General features: G+C 51.4%; 8 protein-coding genes across 8 annotated transcripts; 6 read left to right on the top strand and 2 right to left on the bottom strand.

Moving 5' to 3' along the window:
* Positions 1–1,336: 1,336 nt before the first annotated feature.
* Positions 1,337–2,882, top strand: UHO2_05575 (putative 2-oxoisovalerate dehydrogenase alpha subunit, mitochondrial precursor; the record flags this gene model as incomplete). Its single annotated transcript, XM_041554746.1, has 2 exons — positions 1,337–2,169; positions 2,273–2,882. The coding sequence occupies 2 exons, from the start codon at positions 1,337–1,339 to the stop codon at positions 2,880–2,882; spliced, it is 1,443 nt and encodes a 480-aa protein (XP_041410680.1).
* Positions 2,883–3,171: 289 nt separating this feature from the next.
* UHO2_05574 (putative NUC1 - dna/rna non-specific nuclease, mitochondrial) lies at positions 3,172–4,278 on the top strand (the record flags this gene model as incomplete). The annotated part of the gene is made up of 1 exon (XM_041554745.1): positions 3,172–4,278. One exon carries the CDS (start codon positions 3,172–3,174, stop codon positions 4,276–4,278), a length of 1,107 nt encoding a protein of 368 aa, XP_041410679.1.
* Positions 4,279–4,489: 211 nt separating this feature from the next.
* UHO2_05573 (uncharacterized protein) lies at positions 4,490–5,785 on the top strand (the record flags this gene model as incomplete). Its single annotated transcript, XM_041554744.1, has 1 exon — positions 4,490–5,785. One exon carries the CDS (start codon positions 4,490–4,492, stop codon positions 5,783–5,785), a length of 1,296 nt encoding a protein of 431 aa, XP_041410678.1.
* Positions 5,786–5,890: 105 nt separating this feature from the next.
* On the bottom strand, positions 5,891–7,468 carry UHO2_05572 (uncharacterized protein; the record flags this gene model as incomplete). Its single annotated transcript, XM_041554743.1, has 1 exon — positions 5,891–7,468. The coding sequence occupies one exon, from the start codon at positions 7,466–7,468 to the stop codon at positions 5,891–5,893; it is 1,578 nt and encodes a 525-aa protein (XP_041410677.1).
* A 262-nt stretch (positions 7,469–7,730) lies between these two features.
* Positions 7,731–8,972, top strand: UHO2_05571 (uncharacterized protein; the record flags this gene model as incomplete). The annotated part of the gene is made up of 1 exon (XM_041554742.1): positions 7,731–8,972. One exon carries the CDS (start codon positions 7,731–7,733, stop codon positions 8,970–8,972), a length of 1,242 nt encoding a protein of 413 aa, XP_041410676.1.
* Positions 8,973–9,308: 336 nt separating this feature from the next.
* On the top strand, positions 9,309–10,204 carry UHO2_05570 (uncharacterized protein; the record flags this gene model as incomplete). The annotated part of the gene is made up of 3 exons (XM_041554741.1): positions 9,309–9,416; positions 9,527–9,562; positions 9,659–10,204. The coding sequence occupies 3 exons, from the start codon at positions 9,309–9,311 to the stop codon at positions 10,202–10,204; spliced, it is 690 nt and encodes a 229-aa protein (XP_041410675.1).
* An 86-nt stretch (positions 10,205–10,290) lies between these two features.
* Positions 10,291–11,274, bottom strand: UHO2_05569 (uncharacterized protein; the record flags this gene model as incomplete). Its single annotated transcript, XM_041554740.1, has 1 exon — positions 10,291–11,274. One exon carries the CDS (start codon positions 11,272–11,274, stop codon positions 10,291–10,293), a length of 984 nt encoding a protein of 327 aa, XP_041410674.1.
* A 363-nt stretch (positions 11,275–11,637) lies between these two features.
* On the top strand, positions 11,638–13,941 carry UHO2_05568 (uncharacterized protein; the record flags this gene model as incomplete). The annotated part of the gene is made up of 1 exon (XM_041554739.1): positions 11,638–13,941. One exon carries the CDS (start codon positions 11,638–11,640, stop codon positions 13,939–13,941), a length of 2,304 nt encoding a protein of 767 aa, XP_041410673.1.
* Positions 13,942–14,128: the final 187 nt, after the last annotated feature.

Raw genomic sequence — 14,128 nt, 5'->3', positions numbered from 1 at the left:
AAGGTTAGTGAATAAACTGAAGCTACTCAAGAGGCATTACAAAGTGCATCTCAAATTTGTGAATGAGCACAAGGACATGACTGTTGAGGATTGGAAGAAGGTGGTATGGTCCAAAGAGACAAAGATCAACTTCTTTGGACCAGATGGGAAGCAGTTCTGTTGGATTAAGATTTGTGGCTTCAGCATGCATACACCAATGTCATGTTTCAGCAAGACAATAACCCAAAACACATGTTGAAGAAGACAAAAACATGGTTGGAAGGCAATAGCATTAAGGTTATGCAATGGCTGGGGCAGTCACCAGACTTGAACCCAATTGAACACCTCTGGCACCATCTCAAAATGCAACTTTCACAGTATAGTATGATTGCAAAGTCCAGGGATGAACTGCTCAAGAGATGTGAAGCTGAATGGACAGTGATCACTCCAGAGACATGTAGGATACTAATAGAGAGCATGCCAGACTGCATCAAGGCAGTTCTGAAGGCCAAAGGAGGGAATACAAAGTACTAAGGTGTTCTCAAGGAGCACTCCATAAACTGTCCCACAATAAAAAAAAAAAAAATTTGGCTCTTCTTCATAGCACAATTTTTTTTTAGTCAATGTCAATATCAATTCCACAGTCTTGGAGAGAAGAAGCAGCACTTTCAGATGATATCAGACAGTGTGGCAATACAACTTATAGCTATTGAGCATTAGAGTGATGTATGGTGACATGTAAAATCTTGGGACAGTTTATGCACATACTGTATATATCTCACAGAGAGCACTAGGCTCTTGCCACATTCCTTCAGTCAATTGAGTAAATGTTTCTGCCTTAAAGAAGTAGTGACAACGTACTTAGACTATCCCCGATCGCTAGTTATCGGGACCCAAACGTCTTCAAACTTCAACAAAGTCGACTTGCTTGCTGGCAACAAAACTTTTTCGCGTGACAAGCAATGTGCGATCGTCACAAATCAACATTTCCTCAAAATTCGGCAGGTGATGAAGAGAGACCGTCAAGACCGAAGGTGCTTTTGGTGGAAAGGGTCAAGCAGGTCATTCGGCTTTACAGGGGAGCACCGACCAACCTTTGCTTCACCCCACACACAGCAACTTGATGCAAAGACACATGACGGCTAACTTTACTACTGTACATACAGAAGCAAGCACGCAATGCGACCCCGCCTCGCCTTGTCATACTCTCCGCGCTGTGATCAACTCTGTTCATCTTGATTGCCACTTGCATTTTCGTCTTTGATCTGACAACTTGATCTTCGTTTACTAGGTCAACAGGCTCTGGTGTCGATCCTCTTTCATCGCTACTACTCCTAACGCGACACCTCTCAACAATATGGCTGCTTCCACAGCGATGTCCGCCGGCCGCATGCGCCTGGTGCAGCAGCTTTGCGTTCCAGCCCGCACAACTTTCACTCGAACGTCAAGCTCCTTCGTACGATCCTTCGCCTCCACCTCTCTCCTTGGCAAAGACGGCGACGAACCACAAGGTCATCTTCCCGGCCACCCTTCCTCCGTCTTCCTCACCTCTCTCAACGACAGCTTCTTCGACCGAGTCAAACCCAAAACTCTCTCCGGCAACGCCAACGCTCAAGGCGGCATCCCAACCTACCGTCTCATGGACGGTGTCGGCCGCCTCCTCCCTGGTGTCACCGATGAAATGGTCAACATCACCCAAGCCGAAGCCGTCAAGATGTACCGCACCATGCTCCTCCTTCCCCAAATCGACGTCATTCTGTACAATGCTCAACGACAAGGTCGTATCTCGTTCATGATGACTTCCTATGGCGAAGAGGGCGCTGTGATTGGTAGTGCAGCAGGGCTGGCGTTGCAAGATGAAGTGTTTGCCCAGTACAGAGAATCAGGGGTGTTGCTTTGGAGGGATTTCTCGATTGATCATTTCATGTCGCAGGTGTTTGGTGCTGAAGATGATTTGTGTGGTGGCAGACAAATGCCGATTCATTTTGGTAGTACTAAGCATCACTTCCATACCATCAGTAGTCCCTTGGCTACACAGATTCCTCAAGCCGCAGGGGCCGGATATGCGCTCAAGAGGACAAAGGGAAGAGAAGGGAATGTGGTCATTTGTTACTTTGGTGAAGGTGCAGCGAGTGAAGGTGATTTCCATGCTGGTATGAACCTCGCTAGCACTACTAAGAGCCCGGTTATGTGAGTATGCCCTTTTCACGAGGAAAAGTACAAGCCTTAATCTCGTTACTGACCCTCCTCCTTCTTGCTCCTCCTTGCTCCTCTTCTGTGTCGCAACCGGCAGCTTCTTCGTCCGAAACAACGGCTACGCCATCTCCACCCCCGCCTCGGAGCAGTTCCGAGGAGACGGCATTGCCTCTCGTGGTCCAGGCTACGGAATGCTCACCATCCGTGTGGACGGTAACGACGCTCTCGCCGTCCGATCCGCTGTTCAATCCGCAAAAGCCAAAGCCCTCTCTGAGCAACGACCCGTTCTGATCGAAGCGATGACCTACCGTGTCGGCCACCACTCGACCTCGGACGACTCTTCCGCCTACCGATCCAAGCAGGCCGTTGAGAGCTGGAAGCAGATGGATAACCCCTTGCACCGCATGCGCAACTTTTTGACCGATCGAGGATGGTGGAATGACAAGCTCGAAGAGGAGACCAAGGTGCAGCACCGTAAGTTAGTCATTGAGGCGATGGGTAGGGCTGAGAAGAAGAAGAGACCGCAACTGAGCAGTCTCTTTGAAGGAACTTACAGGGGCGAGATGCCTGGCAACTTGAAGGAACAGCGGAAGGAGCTGGCGCTGTTGATTGAAAAGTATGGTGCTCTGCCAGTATGGTCGAAGGAGCTGGCGAAACATGCTAATGCTGGGAAGGATATGGAGCAGTATCGTGAAGACAAGGCTTAGTAAGTTGTTGTCCATAGAGCAGTGTAGAAGAAGTGCAATTACATTCATTCAACAGTCATATGCCTTGCCTGTTCATGCTGTGTGTGAGAGCAAGTGTGTGCGAAAGGGTCAAGTGTTGGTCTCGACCAAGTTGCATTGCGCAGAAAAAATTAAAAAAGGAAGAAAGACGCCAGGAAAGAGGATGGAAAGCTTGTCTCTTTCTCACTGTCAAGCTTTCCATCCTCCATCACCATCAACCGTTCACCCCCACCCCCCCTCCTCTCACTATTCTATACGGCAAAAGCGAACGATGTCATACGTAGTACAAGCAAGCCTCTTCGCAGGCGGCCTAGTCGTCGGAGCAGGAACAGCCATCGCTCTCACCTCTTCCAACCGCCAGCAGCAATCTCCCATTGCCGCTACCCCTTCCGACGCATCCACCACCACCACCACCACCACCATAACCACACCCCCTCCTCCTTCCTCCAACCTCGCCTTCATCGACTCTGGCCTCACCTCATCCTCCGACGCACTCGGACCCTCAGGTTATCCCGGTCCCATCTCCGACTTCCTCCGTCACGTAGCCTACGTTTCCTCCTACGACCGTCGCCTGCGCCATCCATCATGGACCGCCGAACATCTCACCGCCGCCTCCCTCACCCGCCCACCCGGCACACCCAAAGGTGACCGTTCGAACTCAGCCTTCAAAGAAGACCCTCGCATTCCGGAAACCTTCCGTGCTAAAATGGCCGACTATTTCCGCTCAGGTTACGACCGCGGTCACATGGTCCCTGCTGCAGATGCAAAAATCTCCCAACTTGCAATGGACGAAACCTTCTACCTCTCCAACATCGCCCCCCAAGTCGGTGTGGGGATGAACAGAGACTACTGGGCTCATACGGAAGATTTCGTTCGTCGTCTCACCGGCAGGTTTGCCGATTTGTACGTTTTCACCATCCCGCTGTACTTGCCCAGACAGGGGTTGGATGGCAAAAACAGGGTGAGCTATGAGGTGATTGGGAACCCGCCTAATATTAGCGTTCCGACTCATTTTGCCAAGGTGATTCTAGGTGTGGGGCAAGCGAGCGACGGGAATGGTGCACCGGGGCCAAAGGTTGAGATGAAGGGACTGACCAAGGTAGGATTGGGTGCGAGTCCGGGGATGGTGCTGGGTGCTTTTGTTATGCCGAATAGTGTGATTCCGAATGAGGCTCCGTTGGAGAGCTTTGCGGTGCCAGTCGAGTCGGTGGAGAGAGCTGCTGGGTTGACGTTGTTCCCCGAGGCGATTAAGAATAGTGCTAAGAAGCTGTGCGATACGGTTAGGTGCGATTTGGTGATAAGGGACTTCAGTGACAAGAGTAAGACGCTGACTGCTGCTAAGCCCCAGGCGCTACCAGCTCCAGTGCCCCGGATGTAGATTCCACCAAAGCAATCAATACCAACAGTATGATGGGCTAGTTTCCTCGTGTTGACAAGAAGCTCGTCTAGTATATGCTAAGCCGAAAAGTGTGAGGAAAATGCGGACGCGAAATCCGACTGCAACACTCGACGCTATGACCACCGTTGAATCGTGTCTCGTCCCTCCTTGTTTTCTTCCACCACACCTCCATCTCCTCACGACCGCCACAATGAGCATCTCAACCATCGCCTCCCTCGGAATGGCAATAGGTGCTCCTCTCCTCTACGCCGATCAAGCATATTCCATTTATCGCAAACAAGATGCTCGAGGGTTCTCCCACGACGTATGCGCCGTTTTACTCATTGCCAACATTACACGATGCTTTTTTTGGCTTGGAGAACGGTTCGAGTTTGCACTCTTGCTTCAATCCCTCCTTATGATTGCTGCACAGCTGGGGCTCTTGAACCTTTGTATTCGATTTAGGCCAGTGGGTAGATGGAGTAAGAGTATAAGTAGTGATGGAGCTAGAGTTGTGTTTAACGCTGACGGTGATGAAGAAGGAGATAGAGCTGGTGGTAGTGCGAATGCCAGGGAGCCGGAGAGAGATCTAATGAGCCTCAACGTAGGCAGTGAACAGCATGGAGAGGAGGAGGAGGAAGGCTATGCGGATAAACAACCTCTTCTAGTCACACTTGGAGCTATGTTCCGCGGCAATAACTCCAACAGCTCTTACGGACAAGTCTCCTCCACAGACCCCCACTCCTCAGTCTTGCCCCAGCCGTCTACCACCCCTGCCACCAACACCGCATCAACTTCAAAGTTCCGCAGCGTCCTCTCCCATCTCAACCCCGCCAACGGCCGACCTCTCAACTTGTGGCAATGGTCAGATTACAACTCATACCTAATCTTCCTCTCTCTTTTCATCCTCCTTCTATCCCTTCTCTACCTTCCTTTCTCTTCCTCTTCCACCTTCATCTCTCTTCTTGGATACCTCGCTCTGGGTCTCGAGTCTACTTTACCTATTCCACAACTAATCTCGAACTACCGCAGGAAGAGTCTAGCCGGTTTCAGGGCGAGTGTTCTAGTGGGCTGGTTAGGAGGAGACAGCTTCAAATTGCTTTACTTCGTATTCAAAGGGAGCCCAGCACAGTTTACTAGTTGTGCAATCTTCCAGCTGAGTATTGATCTTGCGATTTTGGCGCAGAGTAGATTGTATAAGGAAAAAACCGAGAGAGAGGAGGAGGAGATGCGCAAGAACGCTGAAGCTAAGCAAGCCCGACGGGCTAATGGGAGGGCTGGAAGTGGGGAGGGTGACATTGAGAGAGATATAACGGACGAGCTGCCTCCTCGAACGACAACTAGCAGCAGTGGAAAGAAGCAGAATAAGGGCAAGGGCAGAGGGAAGAACAACAGTCCAACAGCAAGAGAGGATGACGGGCTGCTACAAGATTCGCACCACGTCATTAGCATTGAAGCTGATGAGAATGATGATGAAGGAGATATTTCGAACAGTCGTCGGAAGTAAACTTACACCTGTTACACTCTTCAAGGATACAATTCAATATATCATGTTACGGTGGAATGAGTGTTCTAGCCTGAGACAAGTTTCGAGATGCAACTCTTTCTCCGCTCACCTTGAATCTTTGCGTTGTACAGCCTTACCTGCCACCTCGAGTTCGAATTCGGGACGGCTATCTTCCCAACTCTCTGCATCTTGCACACCGAGCGCTTTTTCCATTCGTCGTAAAGCAAGCTTTAGAGTCTTGGGTTGAACACTAAATGTGAAACGGAACCAACCAGGTCGGTTGACGTGGTACAGTCCCCCTGGTGCTACGAACACTCCTGCGTCTAAGAGCTTTTCTACGAGCCTGTCTTCTCCTTTGCTATCCACCGCCTCTCCTCCTTCTGCATCCGGCACACCATCTGCAGCGCCTGCAACCTTTGCGAGTGCCGACAAGTCTATCAACATAAAGAACCCCGAGTTGCTTGGATAATACGGTATTTGGTAGTGCTGAAAGAACTTCGCTGCGTGATTATATGCCCTCCCTAATCGTCGCCTGTTCTCTTTCAAATACCAACCCAAAAACTTCTCATCCTTCAACCAAGTCGCCCATAAACTTGCAGCCGGGCTAGCACTTTGGCTCAACAAGCCCACACTGGCCATCGCCTTCTGCAGTGCCGGGTTATGTTGCGACACCAAAACTCCCAGCCTAAACCCGTTCACCGCAAAGTCCTTACTAGCTGACGTAACCACATGGACATATTTCGGGTCCAATCCACATTCCTTCTCTGTATCGATGGAAAGTATACTGTGAAACAGTTCCGGATTGACGTGGTCTTGAGTGGAGAAACGGGATCGAGCATAGATCTCGTCTGATACGAAATGAAGCTTGTATTTCGCAGCGAAACGGGCGAGTTCGATCACTGTGGTGCGTGGGTAGATGGTTCCCGTGGGATTATGGGGGTTGCATAGAAGCAAAGCTTTGATAGGGGTTCCAGAGGCAAGAGCGTTATCGTATGCGGTTTGGTAGGCTGAGATGGTGGAGGAAGAGAACATTGTATGTTCGAGCGACTTTCCGGGTGAAGGGTAGGGTAGGTCTACGGGAATGATTTTAGCTTTGGCTCTATTGCTTAGATCGTTATCAAAGGCGTTGTAGTAAGGGGTGGAGAGTAGGACTCCATCACCTTGGTCGCAGATATTCCAAAACAACTCGTCTAGGATACCTGTTGCTCCGGAAGCAATTGCTATGTGATCCGGTGTAACTTTCTTCAACGGCAAAGGAGAAGCATTGCCCTCCGGCCAGTCTGGTGTGTAGTGGTTGAAGAGGCAGGAAATCGATTCGAGTAGGCGAGTGGAGGAGGTGAATCGATCAGCATAGGTGAGGTCGGCGGGAGAAAGTTGAAGACGACCATGGGAGAGGAAATAGCTGAGAAGTTCATTGCGACAGAGAGAGTTGTCTGCGATTCCGGCATTGATGATTCCATGGGGGTTTGTGTCAGGGTCATATTGGTTAGAGAGCATGCGTTTGAGGCCGGCGGGAAGGTTGAATGATGAGGAGCCGGCTGCGCCTCGGTGGGAGAGGGTGGGGGTTGTGTCAGGTTGGGAAGAGAGGGTGGTCGAGGAGAGTGTGGTCGAGGAGAGTGTGGTGGAGAGGTCGGTTGCTGCTGCTGCTGCTGCAGCGCTGGGGGCTGCGGTGGAGTCGGACATGATGACTAGGATCCATCTATAGGTGGTGATGGAGTAGGAGTGGACGGTGGTGGTGGGGAAGCGAGAGGAAGAAGGAAGGACAAAAGATGTCAGTCTGGGGCGGTTCAAGCAAGGTCAGCAGCTGCGAGTTTGACTATCGGCCGTGTGCGTATTGCCGCTGATATCGCCGCAGAGAGGTGACCGTCATCTCCTCGCCGGTGGCCGTTCATCCATCTTGCCTCCTCCTTCATACCATCCATCGAAGGTGGACCTATTGCCAACGATGCCATCCAAACGCATCTACCATCAATACCTATCGACGCTGCCCAAGCGACCCACTCTCAACCCTCGAGTGCTCACCGCTGCGCCCACCTCTTCGTCACTACCCACACGAAGCATCTCGACAACCCTCGTGACCAGGCAAAAGGCACAACATGCTTCGCAACCGCCCGCGCCCAGGTCCACAGGTCAGCCTAAACCTTCCTCCTCCGACCCCCCCTCCTCATCCACTCAAGATGCTCGCACAGATCTCCTCTCCCGTCCCCGCCGTAGCATGCTCTACGTCCCCGGTTCGTCCGAAAAAATGATCAAAAAATCTCAATCCTCTTCCTCCGACACCATCATCTTCGATCTCGAAGATTCCGTAGCCGCCCATAAAAAAGGTTCTGCTCGGGAGACCGTTTTTCTAGCCCTCGAAGCTGCCGCTCGTCCTGGCCCTGAACTCGCCGTCCGAATCAATCCTCCTTCCTCGAACTGCGATCTGGCCGAAGACGATCTCGATATGATCCTTCCCAGCTCGCAACTCCAGACGATCGTTGTACCTAAAGTTGAGAGCGAAGATGATGTTCGATTGATAATTGAAAAAGCTAGAGCTCTTCGAGGGCAAGATAAGGCGCCTCTGGGGTTGGTACTCTCGGTGGAATCCGCAGGGAGCTTGCTGCGTATGCCAAAGATCATCGAACGGGTCCGAAACCAGCTCGGTCAAAACCCGTATTCAGGCAAGCCAGGAGCGAATGGGAAAAGTGGAATGGTAGAGATCGTTGCCCTGCTCTTTGCCTCCGAAGACTACTGTGCAAGCACCGGAATCCTCCGCACCCGAGATCGAAAATCTCTATTGTTCCCAAGAGCACATATGGCTACGATTGCAAAAGGCTACAACTTGGCAGCGATAGATATGGTTTGTATCGACTACAAGGATCAAGCGTACCTAATCGAGGAAGCGGAAGAAGCGAAAGAGTTGGGATATGATGGGAAGCAAGCAATTCATCCTGTACAAGTGGATCCGATTCAGAATACCTTCAATCCCACAGAAGAGGCGGTGGAGAGAGCAGCGAGAATTTTGAGTTTGTATGAAAAGGCGGAAAAGGGTGATAGAGGTGCATATGGGTTGGAAGAGGAGCGTGGAGGGATGACGATGATTGATAGGCCGATGTTACTGCAGGCGAATGCGGTCGTGGGGTTGGCCAAGAGGGCTGGGATGAAGGTGCCGAGTGGGCAAGATTTAGAGGCGAGGAAGGATCAGTAATGCACAGTCGGGGTTTGCCAATTCACCTTCTATACTATTGTGTATCAAGCCCTCTGTGCATGTCTCTGATGGGAGTGATTGATGATTGACAAGTTGTGGACCATGATCCTGTATGTGGGTGTGCTTTCAAACCGTCAACCATGCGTGAACCTCTAACTTTACCGGCATCCAACGGCAAAGACCGAGGCCGGAGCCCGAAATCGCCTTTCAGTTTTGCGGGGTAAATATTCCTGTCCCGCCTCGCACTCATACCTTGTCCTCCCACCATGACGACCACCATTCTTCCATCCACTACATCCACTACATCGACCACACAAGACGAAAACTTGCAGCAAGATGTCAGCTCGCAACAAAGTCTGGTTCTACTTTGACGTCGTCTCACCTTGGTCCTATGTTGGATTTCAAGTTCTGAGACGGTATCAGGAGCTATGGAACCTGGACATCGTACCTATCATCAAACCCCCTGTCCCTCTTTCCAACCTTGCTATGCATCGATAGACTTGCTGATACGATCTTATGTCATCTTTCCTCTCACCCTGTTGCGTGTATTGCAGATGTATAAACCAGTCAATCTGGGCTACATTATGAAGGTAAGCTCTCCTCTTCTCCCCCTATCCATCCCCCCCCCCCCCCCCCCGCTCACTTGTGCTAACGCTTCTCCGATCTTCGTTCGTGTAATGTGGCAGTTCTCGGGCAACAAACCCCCGATCACAGTCGCAAACAAAGGTATTTGGATGTGGGGCGAACGAGACCGTGCACGTAAATTCTTTGGTGTCATCCTAAACCCCACCAAAGAATTCCCTATCAACACTATGCATCTTCAAACCTTCCTCTCTGCTCTCTCCACCCACCCTTCCTCCACTCGTTGCATTTACGAAAGTGCTATCGAGACTTGTTTCGCTGCTATCTGGCACCACGACTATCCCTGTGCCACCCGCGAGGACTTGGAATCGATTTTCGCTAAAGCGGATTGGTTCGGGTTGGGCAAGGAAAAGGTAGCACAGGTGTTGAATAAAAGTATGAGTAAGGAAGCGAGAACAATTTTGCAAGAAGAAGCGAAAGAGCTGGTGGAGAAGAAAGGGCTGTTTGGCATGCCAAGTATGGAAATGGAGAGAGGGAGTGATGGGGAAAAGGTGGTCTGGTTTGGTAGTGATCGATTCGAACAGATTGCCGCTTGGTTGGAGGTGCCGTATAAGGGACCTTTTGCTGACGGAACTGTGGCAAAGCTCTAATCTCACTTGCCAAATGCAGTGCTAGATCTAAGAGTATAAATCAAGACAGTTTTCCATGTTCATGTGTGTAACTAGAAATACAGGTCTTACTTCTTCGCCTCTCCAACCAAGAGCCCAGCTTCAGTAGCCAAACGAGCAACAATCTCATACACGGCCTCGAACTGATCTATGGTCTGTACCATCCTTGCTCTGTACCTTCTTAAATGTTCCACGATTCTAAGCGGTAGATCCCATAGTTCCACTTCCGTGTCCCTTTGGTATACCGTTTTGCTTGCTTCCTCCCCCCATTCACCCTGGTCTGATGCCTGTTTTGCTACTCCTATCGCCGCCTGGGCTATATATGCTGCAGCCAGGGTCCCAGATCTACCCACTCCGGCTGAACAGTGGATCCAGGTGGGAGGCGGAGGATAAATCTTCGGCATCGCTACCATTTGGGTCTCCCTCATCAACTCTAATAGGGTTGTGGTCGGAAACACGCCGTGATCAGGCCATGATGTGAGATGGAATTGGGTCACCCCCCACCGGGTCCTGCCTAGGAAATTGGGAGGCGGTGAGGGGGAAAAGTCGATACTAATCACCCGTCGGATTAGGGTTGATTGTCCGCCTTCGAGGTCTATCTTTGTTTCGTCGGTCGAGGTGATGCGCCATCCGTTATCTAACACTATCTCTCCGCCTCCGTCTGAAGCTGTGCTGGACCAGTATTGATTGGCTTTAATGCGACCTTTCTCTGTGAGGGGAGTGAGATTGACTAGTACTCGTACGCGTTGTTGCACGAGATGGGTATAGAACGCTGTGTAGGTATCCGGTAGCGGGGCTTGGGAAGTGATGAAGCTGAGACTTGTAGGGTGAAATGGAGGAATGTAAGCAGCGTTAAGATAGGGTCCGCCGCCGGGGATAAGGGCATGGTCGTAGGCTAGAATGTCGCGGTAGCGGTTGACTTGGGGATTGGAGCTTGAGGCGGTGGTTGTGTAGCCTAGATCGGGTTCGTTGAGACGGAGATGGTCGGTGTAGTCGAGAACGGAGTAGAGGGACGAGAGGGCTTTTCGAGTTGGCCGGATGCCTAGTGACATCGTAGCTGCGGAGAAGGGGAGCACGGATGTATGCGGAAGGGAGGACGGTTGGTGGGATGACGGTTGGTGGGATGATGAAGAGGATAAGATATGAGCGAGAAGGACAGCAATGAAAATGTGGAGGAAATTCCCAGGCACAAACAACACACACAGCGAGAAAGAGCGATCCGCCTTCGGCAGAGAACACAGGCTCCAGAGCAGTCTCTCTCTTCAACCCGGCGCTTCTTCTGTTCTCGTCACCATCATCACTCGTTACCATCATCACTCGTCATCATACACGGCCATTTGATAGAACACACAAACCCTTCGATGTACGCACCTTAGCCCCGCCTATAATACGCTGCCTATCATACGCCGCCGATAATGAAGCGTGCAACACTTCTCCCTCTGGCGCTGTTGGTGCAGGCATCGCTGTCCCTCGCAGGCACCAATCGAGGTCATCGCCAGATCCCCTTCTCTTTTCCGTATGAACCTTCGTCTTCCGCAACAACACAGTCAACACCCATCGATGACAAAGTGTACGAATCCAGATTAGGCGCACGACTAGTCGAAGATGACGATCCTAGCCCGGTCCCTTCAGTCCGACTGTCCCATGCGGGCCTGTATATCAATCAAGCCCACGCACCATCTCTCATCCACCGTCCAGATCACTCTAACGACACCGATCCATTTCAGCCTCAGCCACTGATCGTACACTTCGATTCGACACTATACAGCCCTTCTACCGCCACCGCTTCCCTCGGGCCAGTACGGTTGAGGACGCGAGACCAAGTAATGCTGCATTGTGGGAAGGACACCGGTGGCATTGAGGCGTGCGAGCGGGATGATCTCAAACTGACCCCTCCCAGCGACCCCAAAAAGAAGACGAAATCCCACAAAGAAAAGGCAAGTGCGAAATGGATTCACGAATCGGCAGGATCACTCGACTGCGAAGCGAGCTCTCAGTCGCTCAGTCCGGACGGACGATTCTATCTCGACGAACGCTCTTGTCCTGGTTGGTCAAAGTACTGGTCTTCCATCGAGACCGCACGCAAGGAGTCCACCCAGGAAGTGCTACAGAGCTTCGTCGTCTCCGTACAACTCTCGCCTCTCGAAGGGAAGGAGGAAGAAGGGAAGCAGTTCTGGATCGGACACCTGCATCTGGACCAATCTCGTGCATCGTGGCCACTCGCAGGAAACGCAAGAGATCGTAGACCTGGTCAAAAAGATCGCACCTGGCATCCACAAGATGTGAATCGAATTGCAGGGTTGATGGAGAACCCAATGATCCCTAAGTCATCAAGATTCGTGAATGATAGGAACTACGGAGTGTTCGTCGATCAATCAGCTTGGACGTTGGGGGTGCAGATTAAGGTGCCGCAATCGATCACTAATCCGCGGGACGATGACGATGATGACGACCCAGAAGATATGCATCGGAAGGGAAAAGAGGGCAAGGTGGGGACAGAGATGATCTTGCCACCGGAACAAGTCTTTGCTCCGGTTAGTGGGCAGGTTGTTTGGGCGCGAGAATACAAGTTCCGCAGGCCACCGCTCTTCGGTCCTGCAGCAGGCGAGAATGATGAGGTGAACTTTTGTGTTATGATCCGCGATGAATGGTCGATTGTTTATCAGATCTTCGGGATTGATGCATCTACAGTAGGGCTGAAGGAAGGAGACACAGTGTTGAGGGGTGACGTTTTGGGGCATGCACTACGAGAAGGACTTTCGTTAGAACCGCCAAGCACAGAACCTCCTGCGGACCACCCAGCGTCTAAACCAGACAAAGGTGTCTCTTACTACCGCCACCGATACCGCAACTTGCAGGTCCGGGTTTCTCGACCGGACCCAACTTGGACCGAGTGGAAGGATGCAGACACTCGCGGCTGGCAATACTTCCACCCTCTCCACGTGTTCACTGAGGGTAACAAGGGATATCGATCCAGCATCCCACCATATGGCTCCCCGACAGTGGTATACTTTGCAAAGCCGAGTAGGGATCCGTTGAATACACCACCGAACGCGTATGCGACAAGCAATGATTTCTGGACTCCCACACTGCAAGGTCCCACCGAGATAATCGTGGGGTTCGAATCCTTCCAGCAAACGCCTGGAGATCCAGCCGACGGGATGGAAAATCTAGCGGTGTATGCGTTGGACGTTGCTTTCAAGAAAAAGATCGCGGGACAGAGAGAGCCGATCGGGGGTATGGAGTGCGATTTAGGAGGAGAGACAGATCCGAGCGGGGTGGGTGAACAAGGCAAAAAGTACTGGAGAAACGTTTTTGAGCATTCGAAACTTCCTAATAACTGGTCTGGCTCTTCTGACTCCTTTCATGCTACCAACGCTTCATCCCTAGCCGAGGATGAGGATGGAAGGGAGGCTGAGGTAGGAGGATATGGATGGAGAAGCAAGCTCTTCGCGCATTACATGCCTGCGTTTTCGCACGGGAGATTCTTCCCGGAGAAGATCACGAGTCAGTTTGACGAGAAGGAGAAGAGGCTATATTACTCTGCGACGAGGACGACGAGGGGAGAGCCGAAAGTGGGAGGTGCGTTCAATGTGCAGGGTATCATTGATCAGGAGGGGGAAGAGGAGGGAGGGAGAGGCAAGTATAGGTTGGTGGTTAGGGCGAGGGATTATTGGGGTAATGTTGGATGCGTTGCTTCTGATGTCTGGCTTGCATGATAGCAAAAGAGATACGGATACGATTAATCACTGCAATGGACTCTTGTTAGGAAACCTTGACGATGTACATGTTGTGGCAGAAGATGGTGTTTCGGAAGAGGAGGGAATTTGAGTCAGAGTGTTAGGCCCTAACCCTTCACAATTTCACGCTTCCGAGAAGTGACAGGCCAAGCGGCGCAGAGGCCAA

The sequence above is a fragment of the Ustilago hordei genome (genome assembly GCF_900519145.1).
Source record: "Ustilago hordei strain Uho2 genome assembly, contig: UHO2_contig_14, whole genome shotgun sequence".
Lineage (NCBI taxonomy): Eukaryota > Fungi > Basidiomycota > Ustilaginomycetes > Ustilaginales > Ustilaginaceae > Ustilago > Ustilago hordei.
This window is presented reverse-complemented; position numbering and strand designations above follow the sequence as displayed.